General features: G+C 41.0%; 2 protein-coding genes across 3 annotated transcripts in view; both read left to right on the top strand.

Moving 5' to 3' along the window:
• The first annotated feature begins 231 nt into the window (after positions 1–231).
• Positions 232–4,659, top strand: LOC306965804 (dual specificity protein phosphatase 19-like). The gene is made up of 4 exons (XM_079560361.1): positions 232–591; positions 1,838–1,884; positions 1,977–2,129; positions 4,395–4,659. The coding sequence occupies exons 1-4, from the start codon at positions 378–380 to the stop codon at positions 4,575–4,577; spliced, it is 597 nt and encodes a 198-aa protein (XP_079416487.1). The 5' UTR covers positions 232–377; the 3' UTR covers positions 4,578–4,659.
• Positions 4,660–6,129: 1,470 nt separating this feature from the next.
• LOC306965619 (uncharacterized protein) overlaps positions 6,130–14,817 on the top strand; it is a 9,787-nt gene continuing 1,099 nt past the window's right edge. The window contains exons 1-5 of one of the 2 annotated variants that reach the window (XM_079560137.1): positions 6,131–6,548; positions 10,832–10,936; positions 12,283–12,383; positions 13,097–13,188; positions 13,377–14,817. The exon at positions 13,377–14,817 is cut by the window's right edge and continues 1,098 nt beyond it. In XM_079560137.1, the coding sequence (XP_079416263.1) occupies positions 6,447–6,548; positions 10,832–10,936; positions 12,283–12,383; positions 13,097–13,188; positions 13,377–14,817 (1,841 nt within the window). In that variant the 5' untranslated portion in view covers positions 6,131–6,446. Of the gene's footprint in view, positions 6,549–10,831; positions 10,937–12,282; positions 12,384–13,096; positions 13,189–13,376 lie in introns of both variants that reach the window. The other variant, XM_079560138.1, reaches the window with a different exon arrangement.

Here is a 14,817-nt window from a genome sequence, read left to right as displayed (position 1 = left end):
TGACGCTTAAGCCACGTTCTCAAAGGAGTTTATTTGAACATGTAATTATTCATCACCGGGTTTAACTGGTGAAATACTACTGCAGCTTTGCAAAAATCATAGTTTAAATTGAATGGAGGTTCACTTACAGCTTTTTTACGTGATTCACGTGAACGCACCATTCTGTTTACGCGTTTCCGCAATGGATGTAGGCACATAGTAGCATCGGGTAGTAGGCAGATGTAGTAGGCAGATGTAGTAGGCATAGGCCGTTGACTGTGACGGTCTCGTCGAGTCCTCAGTTAAACGTTGACAACGTGCACGTCTGGCTTGGTATTTATTTGTGCATTTGCTTTAAAACACGGTGCTTTCATTGCACAGGGCCATCTTCAAACCGAATGAATCCATTGGCTGGGGAGATCGAAGGATTCTCCAGAGCTCGGCTGAAGAAGCAGAGCACTCGTGTGACCACTGCTACGGGGCAGAGGCTGCTCGAGACTCGGACTGATGATGGAGAGGAGCGCGTGGAGCAGCTGGATCAGGGCTGCGGAATGGTCCTGGATCACAGCCTGGACCTTCAGGTTGGACTCGTCAGACCGTTTCTACTGCTCTGTAAGCACTGTAATGGTTTGGTGATTATGCCTGTTATGGTAATTTACAATCAAGTAAATTTGTTTTGAATTTACTGAATTGTTTATAGCCTATTAAAAACACAGGATCTTTCTCTGTTCTGTTTCTGTTACAGTTGAAATTGAGCTTAAATAGAGAAGTTTTACTAAATTATTCTGGGACTTTGGGATGTGTCCTAGTAAAGGTGGTCTAGCGCCCCAGGGACTGAAGAAAAACAAAACAAAAACAAGTAACTCACCCAATCAGTGTGATGTTCCTTTGGATTCAAGAGTTTAAAACCATGGGTGTAACTACACATTTAGGATGTTCTGAGTGATAATATTATTGATATAGTTGTTTCCATCTTTAATTATAAGAAAACAATGATAGGCCTACAGAATTTGTAATTAAAAACATCAGTGAATTCCTTTTAGAGAAACTAATAACGCGCATGCATATGATCTACTGCATAGAGAGGGGTAGGCAATGTCAGGCCCGGGGCCCAGCACAGAACCTGTAGCCCGCCAAGAGGATTTTGTTTTATCCTTTACAAGTCAGTCCCAGCAGAACACCCTATTGGGTGGTATTTAATGGACAGCACTGGCTTTTGTATAGTATTGCTTTACTTCCGGCAACAGCTGGGAGGTTCAGCCTTGGTGTTTCGGCCCTCCACTAAGCAAACTTACCTAGAGCATATTTTATATAAAATAAAAGAAACGTTTATTTTGCGATTGCAGTAAAATGTGATTAATTGCATTTGTTGCATTATAAAGATTTAAAAATTTGGCCTGGCACCAACAAACTGCTTTTTATTCTCTAGAAGCTCAGAAGCTCACCCTACGAAGTATTGAAACTTCTTTCTTATTGTGCATAATCCTTCCCCAGCAAACACAGCAGAATCTATTGTCCATGCCTTGGTACAGTTTGAAAACTTGAACCACTGCAACACTATCACTCCTTCTAAAATAAATTATGGTAAGACGTATATACATATAAAAAAAAAAGATATGATTTTATTAGACATAATACACTAATCGTTGTTTTTGCACTTGATTTGAACTGGAAGAAATCACGCACTATATTAGGAGAACACCCGTACAGAAAATTATTTATAATAGAATAATAATTATTATTATTTTGTAATTCTTTGTGAGTGTCACATGGATTGTGCAATTTGAATAAGATACAAAATGGTCTTGAACTTAATACTTACCTCTTTCTTTCACTGCATTGTATACTGTGTTTATAGCGTCTCAGGATGCAGCCCACGACCTGAAGACCCTTCACACACATCAGGTCAGCCTCTTTTTTTTTTTTTTATAAACTTTTCGCTCTCTAATGCACATTCAGAGCTCAGATCTTCAGAGATGTTCTGCTGCCTGTTTTAGGTGACCCACGTGTTGAATGTTGCCTATGGGGTGCCAAATCCATTCCCGGAGCAGCTGATATACAAAACGTTACCCATTCTGGATATCCCGGACACCGACATCACAGCATTTCTGGAGGAATGCAATAGCTTCATTGATCAGGCCAGAAACCAGGTTGGTTCTGTGAGGGGACAGAGCTAAATACTGTGCCAATGTGCTGCTTTTGTTTGTTTTGTGGTGTCAACTCATATATATCACACACAAGTCCTGTCTAGGGGGAGATATATACCACTGGGAGGGGTTTAGATATGGATATAGACCACTGGGAGGGGTTTAGATATGGACATAGACCACTGGGAGGGGTTTAGATATGGACATAGACCACTGGGAGGGGTTTAGATATGGACATAGACTGTATAGACTCCAATCATCAGGGGGTGTAGGCCTTCCCAATTTTGAGTGGTACTCGTGGAGCTTCACTTTAAGATCACTCAACTCGTGGTTTTACACTGACAGACCAGCAGCATGGATGCCTATTGAAGCAGAACTGATAAAGCCCTATTCCATGCCTGCTCTCTTGTTTTCCAAAATGCCTATAAAAATTGTCAAGAGTCGCTTTGGGCCCATTATGGCGCATCTTGTATTTGTTTGGAACCAAGCTAACAAACACTTGGGCAAGGACAAAGATTATTTCCTTCAAACACCGATTTTTCATAATTTCTCTCTCTTAATTGATAAGAAGCCAATCCATTTTCCTCCATGGGAACGCAATGGGGTTACTACTTTTAACGACATCATAGGACAGAATGGTCTAAGAGACTTTCAAGATTTACAAAAACGCTATAATTTGCCTGGTTCATCTTTTTACTTCTACCTGCAGTTACGCACCGCTTTGCGTTCCCACGGAGTTCCTTGGGGATGTATGTTAAAAAATCATCCTCTCCACACCATCTTGAGTAAAGCAAAAACAACTGGTATTGTCTCTGATCTTTATAAATTATCTGTTAGTTCTTCACACAAAATTCTGCCTATTGAGCAGCTTTGGAAAAATGAACTGAAAGACTTCTCAGAGTGGGACTGGAATCTTATTTGGGCAAATGTTTCCCTCTCATCTAGGAACCCTAATCACTTAATGATCCACTATAAAATTATCCATCGAGCGTACTTGTATCCTAGGAGACTACATTTAATGAAAATAAAAGACAATCAATATTGTGATTTTTGTCCAGATAATACTGTTGGTACTTTTCTACATATGGTGTGGCAATGCCCGGAGGTTCTCCAGTTTTGGGAGAATGTCTCGAAGATACTCTCTAATATTACTGGAATAGCCATACCCTGCACTCCAAGGGTTATTCTGCTAGATGATACATCAAAATTAAATCTGACAATTAAAAAACGTCGAATAATACTAGCTGGTTTAACAGCTGCCAAAAAGATGGTAGTTTGTAGATGGAAGAAAGTGCAACCTCTGACTGTGAGGGAATGGCTCGTCTCCTATAGAGATATAATTCAGTTGGAGCTTTCTGCCGCTCGAATCCACGGAGCAAAAACTGAAAATATCACTTGTTGGTCCAATCTACTGTCTACACTGGTTGTGGAATAGAAACTGAATTCGATTCTTTTTTTGTTCCTTTTTCTGCCTGTATACTATTGTACATTGTACATAATTGTATGTATCCTGTTGTGAATAGTCTCTGCATATTGTACATATTCTTTATGTATATTTTGCTATTTCCGCAGATGTCTTTTGACGGAGGAAATTAGCACTTTGTAATTTGTAATTTCAAATAACATACCAATGCACTTGTGGTTGTATATCCCGGACAGGGTCATATTATATTTTATTTTATTTTATTTTATTATTATTCTATTGTTTTTGTCTTGTCTTTTTGTCTTTTTTTTTGTCTTTTTTCTTTCTCTTTTGCTCTCATTTCCATTTGTTCTGTGTTGATCTCTCCTTAAGGAACTGCCATCAGTGTATCTGTTTTTGGGTATCATTTGATGATTCAACAGATATGATGCCCATCTTAAGAGGGACTGGGGAATAGAAATGGGGAAAAATGTGCTATGCCTGTGTACTATACTGGAAAAATTGTAAATTGCAACAATGGCATCGCACCAATAAAAAGTTGATCAAAAAAAAAAAAAAAAAGATATGGACATAGACCACTGGGAGGGGTTTAGATATGGATATAGACCACTGGGAGGGGTTTAGATATGGATATAGATCACTGGGAGGGGTTTAGATATGGATATAGATCACTGGGAGGGGCAGTGGTCTATATCTAGTCCGCGGGCTGAGATTAAACTTTAGTGTCGCTGATGAAGCCTTTTGGATGAGAGGTGAAACGTCCTACACTTACAGAGTACAGTAGATAACTAAACTAACTTAACACCATATTGTTTATAGTTATTAATTATCAGATCTTTTTCCAGAATGGAGTTGTGCTGGTTCACTGCAATGCCGGCGTGTCCCGCTCTTCCTCCATTGTGATTGGATACCTGATGGCACAGGAGAGACTTTCCTTCAGAGAAGCCTACAGCCAGGTCCAGTCTGCTCGGCCCTCAGCTCGGCCAAACACCGGCTTTTACCACCAACTGCTCCACTACACGCCTTAAGAACATTTTTAGAATGAAGTTAAAGCCACATTGCAGAACATTAAAGGTTATATATGTTTGTTTTGAGGATTTTTTTACCTAATAAAAAACACCATTATTTAAATCAACGCATGTGCTTTATTCTATGTATTGTGTGAAATATACATATTCAGTATTTTTTTCTTGCACTATTTAGACAGCCTGGATATACAGGGGTGGAAAAGGGTACATTGCAACCTCATTTTAAAAAGTTTGCACTCTTTTATTGTTGAGTAATCCTGTATAATAATTATGAAGATCTTTATTTGGACCCGTTTGAAACCTTGATGCACCCTCAGTTTGTTCTGAAGCCGTATTTATGCCGAAGTATATTCGACTTTTGGTCAGTATTGGCAGTGTTATTTTTTTTTATTTTGACAACATATTGTTAATAATATTAATATAATAATAATATTGTTTTAATCTTAGTCTTTTGACGAAAATGTCATTTAATTTAAGTCGAGATTGAGTCAAAAAATTATCTTAAAATTTACTATAGTACTATAATACTACTGTATTTAGACTAAAATTGCATGTAAATTTAAGACACATTTTGTCGACTTTGCATTTATGATAGTTATCATAATCATATTTAATCAAGGTCCTCTGCTTCATTGAGCTTCTCCCACATGAACAAAGTTCAGACCATTCAGACCTGTTCCTTTGGCAGAGAATGTAAACGATTTGAGGCTCTCAGGCTGTCAGTGAAAGTTTGGCTAATTTTAGACTCTCCTTTTCATTTTGATTGAGCCTTAATTTAGTCGACGGAAATATCTGGACATTTTAGACATAGTTTTGATCTCATGCATAACTTTTAATTTAGTTTTAGTCTGCAAAAGTAGTAAATATTTTAGTTGACGAAATTAACACAGGTAGGAGGTAATCTATAACTAAGATATTTAGGGATTGAACTGATAACTAACTGCCATTATTATCAATAGGACTGTTTTAATTGGTGTAGCCGCCTTTGCTCTGCCCAATCCCGTCAGACCTTGGCAGCTAAGCAGGGAAGGGCCTGGCCGGTACTTGGATGGGAGACAGTTTGGGAACACCAAACCGCCTAGTGAATGTAGTGAGTGAGTGAGCGGTTGGTGGTGGTCGGAGGGGCTGATGGCGCAGACTTGTTGCCTCGCTTCCGTCAGTGTACCCCAGGGCAGCTGTGGCTACAATAGTAGCTTACCATCACCAAGTATGGAGTGAACGAATAGTGCAATGTAAAGCGTCTTTGAGTGTTCAGAAAAGCGCTATATCAAACCCTTTTTTACATTTTGAACTGTTGAGAGAAACTCATTGCCCCAAAAAAATAACACACACAAAAAAAAACAACCTTAATCATTAGCTTTTTACCTGGTACAGCCGACCTAATGGCTCCATTCAAATGAGATCCACAGCTGCAACATGAATTGGATGTTCTGTCTTCTGAAGTTGTGGGATGACCTTTGCTGTCCACTAGATGGCGCCTGTCTCCTTTGGGATGGCCGCTGCCTCTCCTTTGAACGTGGGGAGCTGGAGCCAGAGTTGTGTGGAGGAGCTGGGGATGATAACGAGAGGGGGATGGAGGGGAGGAGACCGCGGTGCTCTTTATAAGCGATGCACAGCACTTCGGAGTGACAGACACGTCAAATGAGTGGGATCCGACAGCTCATTGCTTCTAGACCCACGCGGCGCGCAGGGGGGCACGCGTTTTGGACGGCGTAGCTTTGGGATAGTTCAAAAAGCACTTGAACGGAGGAGTAGCCCGGAGAATGAACCTGTCTGACGACCCAGTAACACTTTCAATTCAGTCTTTTGCGACTTTTTTCCTCAGAAGAAGCACTGCCTTTGTGACTTTCCGCACCCACCGCATTCATCATGGCGTGTTACTACGTGGTGATCAGCTCCACACACCTGCGGGACGGACAGCTGAGGAGTATCAAGGGGGTGTTCCGCGGGCCGATAGGGGCCAAGAGCGAGGTAACGGCACGCACGACTCTCACCCCCGTCCCGGCGCGTGACATCAACTTTTTTTTTTTTTTTTTTTTAATATCCTTTGCCCTTGCCACATGGCGCTCCTTTTCTGAAAGACTGTCACATTCAGCCAAACTTAGCTTATTAACGCGTTATTTAGTTGTTATACTCTACCTCACGCATGCCCCTCTTTTGCACAGGGCTGCTCCCTCTCACACATTGTTAAATGGGATCGTGTCTTAGAATTACATTTTGCATGTTTTTATTTTTCCGGGGAGGGGGGGCATCTCTCTGTGTGTGTGTGTGTGTGTGCGTGTGCGTGTGTGTGTGTGGGAGACACAAGCAAATGGTAGGTATAGTTACATGAGCTATTTAAAGTTTTATCCTATATATCCTATACAAGTCAGTCCCTCCTGGACCCACACACTTGCTCAACAGGTCTTAATGTTTCTTCTATTTGAGATAGATAGATAGATAGATAGATAGATAGATAGATAGATAGATAGATAGATAGATAGATAGATAGATAGATAGATAGATAGATAGATAGATAGATCTTTATTGTCAATGTACAAAATACAACGAAACGGCTCAACTCAATCTCTTGCCCATTCATCCCAATAACATAAGTGAAGATCATAAGTATAAGTTAATTTTAAAAGTACATCAGAAACACAGTTATTGCACTAGTTCCAGTTTCCTGTTTACAAGACTGAGATGGGTCCAGGACACATTTGATTTTGTCGTACTCTAGCTGGTCTGGTGTCACCATCGTCAGGCAGCTGGACATTTCGACAAGAGAAATTGTTGAACTGTCGCTAATTTCTCTGTGATTCAGATCAGTGTTTCTCAAACTGTGGCACGTGTACCACTGGAGGCGATACTTGGGTGTCATCTTGATCTAGATCCAGATTTGGTCATGCTGAAAAGCTCCAATAATTTATGAGTTGGTAACTGGTGTGAAAAGTCTGAGAACCACTGATTTAGATGATGTGTCCCACAACTCACTTAAGGAAGGCAATGAGTTTCCCAATCGGTCGGCTTTGTTTTACTATACAAATTATTTTTCCTTCCCTTGCTGTTGTGTACTCAATGACCGACCCAAAACCCACTCCACATTTTTAAGCCTGATGAAACAGTTGATACAAACTCCACAAGAGAAGAGGCTGCTCAACTCTTCTAAGTCACTTTTGGTTTATCTATTTAAGCTAATAACGTATCCCAAAGTACTGATATATATAGTGGCCTGTCTCTATCATTACTGGGTCTATCCATATGAAACAAAAAGTAATACAAAGTTAGATATATTCTCTGTCAATAAAATGAACAAAGGTGAAGTTATTTTCTCATAATGGTTTCCAAGAGTGTTGACATTATTTAAATACACGAGCTTGATGTTGGACAGTTGAAAGTACTTTTTAATAGCCAATAGCCAATTTATTAATGTGGCCGGTCTATGGACCTAATTCCTTGTTTTCTTCCGTCGAGAGTTTTCTGAGATCTTGACATCATCAAATCATAAAACACAACAGCAGCAGAGTGGGAAGTCCGCTCCGGCCGCAGATACAAAGGTGTCACAATTGTATCAACTTTCAATGTGCATTTGGAGCTCATGAGCTCTGTCATTCTCTGACATCATGATGGCACACAATACAACAGGTTTATTTACTTTTTCTTTTGTTGTCCAATTATTACAAGGTGTGCTGAGAGCCTGCTTTGCCACATTCGGCCATATGTGTCCCTGTGGCAGCTGGCTCACCTTGTATGACTAATTTCACTTCTGAAGATGCTTAATGAGTGTGGAATGTTAAGGAATATATTTATGAAGCCAACCACTACTCAATTGCCATGGAAACTGAGGTAGCACGCTCGAGAAGAGTGGGCGGCGATACGACTTGGATGAACCCTGCGATGTGGTGGGAGGGACACTGAGAGCCACCGGAGAGAATGACAGAGGAAGCACAGACAGATGCTGCTCCAAGTTAGTTGCTAAGAGAAGCTTTAAGGTCCCAAACTGAATATGTTTTATTTCATCGCAGAACTTTACATCCTTCACATCTCCTTCTGGAAAAGAAGAGAACATTCTCCAAATCATACTGTCAATCAGGACTCCAGAGTGAGACCAATTTGTCTCAAATTGGAAGCGAGTCGTGGGGCTAAATATTTGTCTTGATTGCACTGGTGTGATGAGTCGTATCCTTTACCATGAAATAATAATGGAGGCCTAGATCATTCTCAGTAGATATTATGTAAAGTGTATGTTTATAGAAGATAGATTGAAATGGGAAACTTTATAGATGATGAATGTATTGTTCACATATTTTTAGGATGCTTGTGAGGCATTTCTTCAGCGGAATACCTAAGTTATGTTCTCATTTAGTTTAATTTATTGTCATCGTAAAAATACAAGGAACGTTTAGGGAACAGATAAAAGTGGTCACTAATAAAATAGTGCAGTGGTTTCCGACCTGGGAGCGGGCCTCCCCAGGAGGGCGCCTGGGATTGCAGGGGTGGCCCAGAGCTTTGTCTGGCCTGAGGTTCAGGTCATTGTGATACTATTAGAGAAAATTAAATGGTTCAAATTCAAAATCAAATGTGACTGAGAATTATACAGGTGCAACACACTCAAATTTCAGTTGATTTGTTTGAGCTTATTGGTCATTATTTTCATGATACATTTGTGGTTCCCACAGTTTGGGGCAGATTGTATGCAAAGGTTAGTTCAAGTGCACCTAAACAAAAAAAGTTAGGTGCATCGTAGCAACCAACGCAAAATACAGCATTAATCTGGATGTCTCAATCAATAAAACTGAAGATTACAGCTTAGGAACAGATGGAATGCTGAATCATGCTCAACACTTATATCAAGGCAAAAGTATATTTGTGGACCAATAGGTATCATTTATCCCAAGGGTGGTTAGCTCTCCCCTGTGATGGCTGATAATGAAACGGTACACTTCTGTGAACCTCAGTAACCTCTTACAGGCACACTGCAAAACCTTTTGGATTATACTGTTGCCAATACAAAACATGATTCTACTGACCAGCTAGACAGAAAATGATTTTTGCTGCATTGGGTAATCAAAGAATGGATTTGGATGAGGACCTAACCCATATCTCATGTTTGGCTGCCTTTAGTCAGCATCTCCATGGAGACGAGCTGAAGACGTCCCGCTCCCAGTAAAGTTGCAGTCAGGTCTTTGCTGTGAGCTGAGTCGCTCACAGCAAAGACCCACATGTTTGTTATGGTATTGTATAAACTATAAACATATTTGTGATAAAACAAATTCTTGGACTTTGTTTACTGGGCAAAATGTTATGCTGTGCCTTTAAAGGAATCTGTACATTTGTGGTAAAAATGTTGCCAATTTGTGGGTGTGACATTTGTGCTGAGATCACAGCCCCCTGACCGCTGTGGCACTGTGGCACTCAGCTTGCTCTCCAATGACACACAGATAGCATTGATTGAATCCTTCTCTGTCCATCAATACCACTGGTCCATCAGATAGGCTTACACCACATCAATAGCACTCTGAGGTGGGTGGGGGGGTCTAACTTTAGTCTAAGTTGCAGTTTTTCATAACGATTGGCCGAAGAAAACTTACTGTTTATAAACTTAATCAAAAGTGCTGTCGGTTTCACCCCATTGTACATAATCTGAATTGAATTTGGTGAATTTTTCACCAAATATAGTCAACACAATTTTTGACCAAACTGCGATATTCACACTGATCTTTGGGCACAGGATCATATAAAGAGGGAGAATTTCCTTACCTGTTGTTATGCAACTATACTGTACCAATGGACAATGGGCCAGTTCTGATTCCAGTAATGTGGAACTCTGTTTGGAACATAAGAATGTTTCTTTACTTCATCAAGTTGCCACTTACATTTTCTTAACAAAGTAATAATTATTAGAAAAACATGAAGAGCGGTCATAAGCACTTGAATGAATCAGAACCTGCTGTAGTGCTGGTATCATACAGAGCATTCTGAGCCTCTGCCAGAGTCCAAATGCTGCTGATCCTTGCTGAAGTAAGAAAGTTGTGGCAGAGTTGGCTTTAGTTTCAGTATGTTTTAGTGTTCACTTTGATAACACTCACTTATAAGTTGTTGTTGAGTGCCTTCTTTGTCAGTGCATATGAGGCAATGGCGAACACGCTCTCCACAGAGTGGGCCTGATTTAGAGAGATAAATCACATGTGACACAGGCCGACTCAAGCTGTGGCAGTTGTAGAAAATTCCCTGAACCAATGTTAAATTGTGAGTGATTGCAGCTTGTGTTACAGGTTGAGACCGGCACCAGTTTGTACTGTGAGCTTTGCAACAAACAGTACGAGAGGCAGCAGCAGTACGACAACCACACCAGCTCTTACGACCACCACCACCGACAGGTGAGAGACTCGGGACATGCACTGCACAAATGGAACAATTTTTACGAATGCAGCGGATGACAGGTTTCTTAGTTCTGACATGTTTGTAAATGTGTCAACTATTTGGACTGAAAGATCAGGCAGGATGTTACTAAATTATGGTATAATATTGTATCCAAGGCTTTGGTTCTCAACTGAGGTGTCTTGCCCTTTCAGTGGAGGAAAGGTAATGTATCTCTGGGTCTTGTTCACAATTAGCAGAGAACACCAGTGCTTAAATTGATGCATTCCCCCAATTCTCAGTTTTTCAGGGTAAAGGATCCGGGAAATATTTTGGAGGATCCGTCAAAAAATGGATCTGATATAATGGCGTTTAATGAGAGTGTTCCGGCAAATGTTTTGGCCTGTTCCCCAATCCATCACATTAGACAAAAGTGTTCCTGAAGATACAAATTTACAAAATAAGCACTGGAGAACACCTACCGGGAACTGTAAAATACAATTGATGGAAAGCAAAGGCGCCATGCTAACCACCATACAGCAGTCACTAAAAGCCCACATACGCATATATCTAAATCAAAGTTTGGGGGTTTATTTTGGCCCAAAAAGTTCCACAGATTTAGCTTAAATTGAATGGGACTCACTGTGATGAAATTGTGCCGTAAAGTATTACAGTAATATTGTTATTGCTAAATTAAAGATAATTCAAATAGTTAATAATAACACATTTTTTTCACTTATCTTCCTGTCATGTGCAGATAATCTTCTTATTTTCAGTATCAGTTGTTCCGTCTCCTCCTGATTCACTGGGTGTATCTGGCTATAAAAGTTTCCTCTTTCCTCCATCAGCATTGGTGGAACATCGAGTGTCTGGACTTGTCAGTTAAGGATCTGCTCCGCTCTAAAAGGCATGATTTTATCTCAGACAAATCGTATCTTTGGCCTCTTTTAAACCTGCTGGAGCAGCATTTGATGATTGGACTATAGATACATTAAACAAAGGTCAAACTTCAACTTCAAACATTGAAAAATCAGGTCCTGTGCCAGGTTGTTCTTGGGCTGTAGTGGCGCCTGCCGTTGAAAAGTGCAGTGTTTTTTAAACTGCTATTACAACACACGCTATGCGACAGTGTGGACACAAATATACTGTGGATTATGGAAACATGCTCCTACATTGTGAAAAAACATACTGTAGGTTTTAGATCTGCAACTCTAATGATGTCCTTTACAAACATCATGAAGCACATTCATTTTTGAAAGTGAAGTCATTATGTGATTTCATTTAAAATAATTTTGTTGAGGCATAGTGTGTTCTTGTGTGACATGGCTGGGCTGATGGTGTGTTTGTGTGATTTTATGTGTTTCAGCGTCTAAAGGAACTGAAACAAAGGGAGTTTTATCGGCTGCTGAGCAGTAGGAGGCGGAGGAAAGGCAGAGAGCGGACCAAAGAGAGACGTCCTGATCACAGGTGTGGTGTAAACTACATGTCCTAAGGCCAGTATTTATTGTTTTTATTTCTTTGAAAAATTATTTTCTTTAAAAAAATGTCACAATGAGACATGTTCTCTTCCGTCTGCCAGCTGTGCAGTGCATGATGGGAAATGACATAATTCAACTCATTCAGATTTATTTTCAATTCTACTACGTGTCAAGCACTTGCAAATAATATAAATGATGTTTCTCTCAATCCATTGATGCAAAAAGGCAATAGCACTGTAGCCACACGTACTGATCAACTACCTGCGTCAGTGCCAGCTTCTTATCCAGCAGAGCCTGATGGAGTCAAAAGTTGGTATTGGAGTCAAAGAGCCCAAAGATTCAAATCCCTGCACTCAATGATTTAAATTACAAAAAATGTTTTTAATTGATTGAAATTATTCATTATCTCAAAGCATATCATGAAATTGCAGTTGCGGTAGTTTAAATACTGCACTAATATCCAGTTATTGCAGTCAAATGCAATGGCTTCAGTCATAGCAGATTTTCTAGTGAAATTATTGACTGCTGTTTATTTCTAATACTAATTTCTACTTCTAATTGTTTGGTAGTGGTTCCTGTGTTTTTATTATCTTTCCTGTTATTTCCTGTTAAGCATATTGAGTTGCTGTCTTGTTTGAAATGTACACATAATTATGTGATGCCTGTTGCCACACTGACATAATAATGATCAATTGTTCTCAGTGTTGCAGGTTTGGGACCCATGTTTCGCAGCACGACAGTGGCCCTGGATGGATCCGAGAATGACCCTGAAGTCTTCACTAGCCATTCCAAAGGTAATTTACTGTGGCATTTTTATATTATGATTAATTTATTTACATACATACAAATACATACAAAACCACGTTTTCAATTCATACAAAAACATTTGTGTTATTGTCTTTACCTTAATTTCACCTGCTGTTTCATCTAGGAGACACAAATGTCACTCAGATGTGTACCTTTTATTCTTGTATTCAAACAGAGCCTCCTCATCATTTGACCCACAATGATCAACCCACCAGTGCTCAAGTCTCAAAAGCACACATGAGAGCTAGCCCCCACCTCTGGAGTGAAACACGTGTGCGCCCTGTGTGCTTCTCCCTGCCTAAAAGAGGCAGTACACTTTGTCATCAGTCTGCTGCTGTCTTTCTTCAAACATCCAACAAGAGGATGGTGCAGACACCTGTTGATGCAGACCACATTGCAGATTCATCAGGTAACCCTGCAGATCCTGTCAACGGAGCATATGATTCCCTAAGGCCGACTCAAGAAAAGCCCCAGGCCCCTCCAGACTGCCCAAAAGACACATTTTTAAACCGTCCAAAAGAGCCGTTCTGTCGGGTTCTGAGTCGGGACGGTGCCACTGTCCTCCTTTGGCCGTCAGAGATGGTCAGTTACACTCGCACTGCCCCGTCCATCTCTTTCAGCGTTAACCCTCTGCTCCACAACTTCAGAGCTACAAACTCGACCGGAGACGTGCCTGTGGACAAAAGAACAGAGCTGGAGAGCAGAGAGCCATCTGTGATCAAACGGGCCGAGCAGCAGCAGAGGCAGGCGGATGCGCAGGGAGGGGGGGCACCAAGCAGACATAAAAGGGACAGAGGGGATGGAGGCGGACAGACAGCAAGTGCTGTAGAAGCTGTAGCCCATTGTAACTCTGGCAACTATGATGAAAGTGCTTTAAACCTCCCTCCCAATTCCGAGTTTGAGAGCTACCTTGTACAACCAGGGAAAAAACGAAAGCGCAAAAGGACAAAAAGGGGACGGAGGGGAATGAGAAGGAGAAAGAAGAAAATAATAAAACAAAGATCTAGACCCCGCTCACAAGACGAGAGGCCAGGGAGACGGAGTAACAGTGCAAACACCAAAGAGATAAGAAAGGATCAGGCAGCTTCAAATGACCACAAAAGAGCAGAGCTATTAAGTCATCTTCCTGTCAGTCACTTTAATCGGTGCAACCAGCTGTGCGCGCAGGTGAACAGCCAGGCCAGTCGTCATCCATCCCAGCAATCAGTCTCCGAGTGGGGGCAAGGTTTCAGAAAACTGCGCGGCAGGGGAGCAGCATGTAGCACAGCGATTAGCCTTGTCCCGGGCTCTGATATAGAGATTCCACGCTGCCCTGCAATTACACCCTGCCCTGCTCAGAGCTGCACAGATGTGTGGGAGGCTCATGTAGAGAGACAGCGAGGGGGAAATGATGTGGTGCAGGAGAATGCAGCAAAGGAACAGGAATTGGAATTGGTGGGAAAAAGGACTTTTGATGAATCGTTTAACCGGGAAACATTGTGTTGTCAGAATCCAAATGTCCCTGCTGGAAAGCCCACTGCAGACCACACCAGTCCCCAGTGTGATGCCAATACAGAACAGGTAACCATAGTGACATCTAAAATTGAAAGACCACCAAGAAAGAAACTAAAAATAGC

Source organism: Gobius niger (genome assembly GCF_951799975.1).
Source record: "Gobius niger genome assembly, chromosome: 7".
In the NCBI taxonomy this organism is placed as follows: Eukaryota; Metazoa; Chordata; class Actinopteri; order Gobiiformes; family Gobiidae; genus Gobius; species Gobius niger.
The sequence above is the reverse complement of the archived record's forward strand: the minus strand, read 5'-3'. Positions and strand labels throughout refer to the sequence as shown.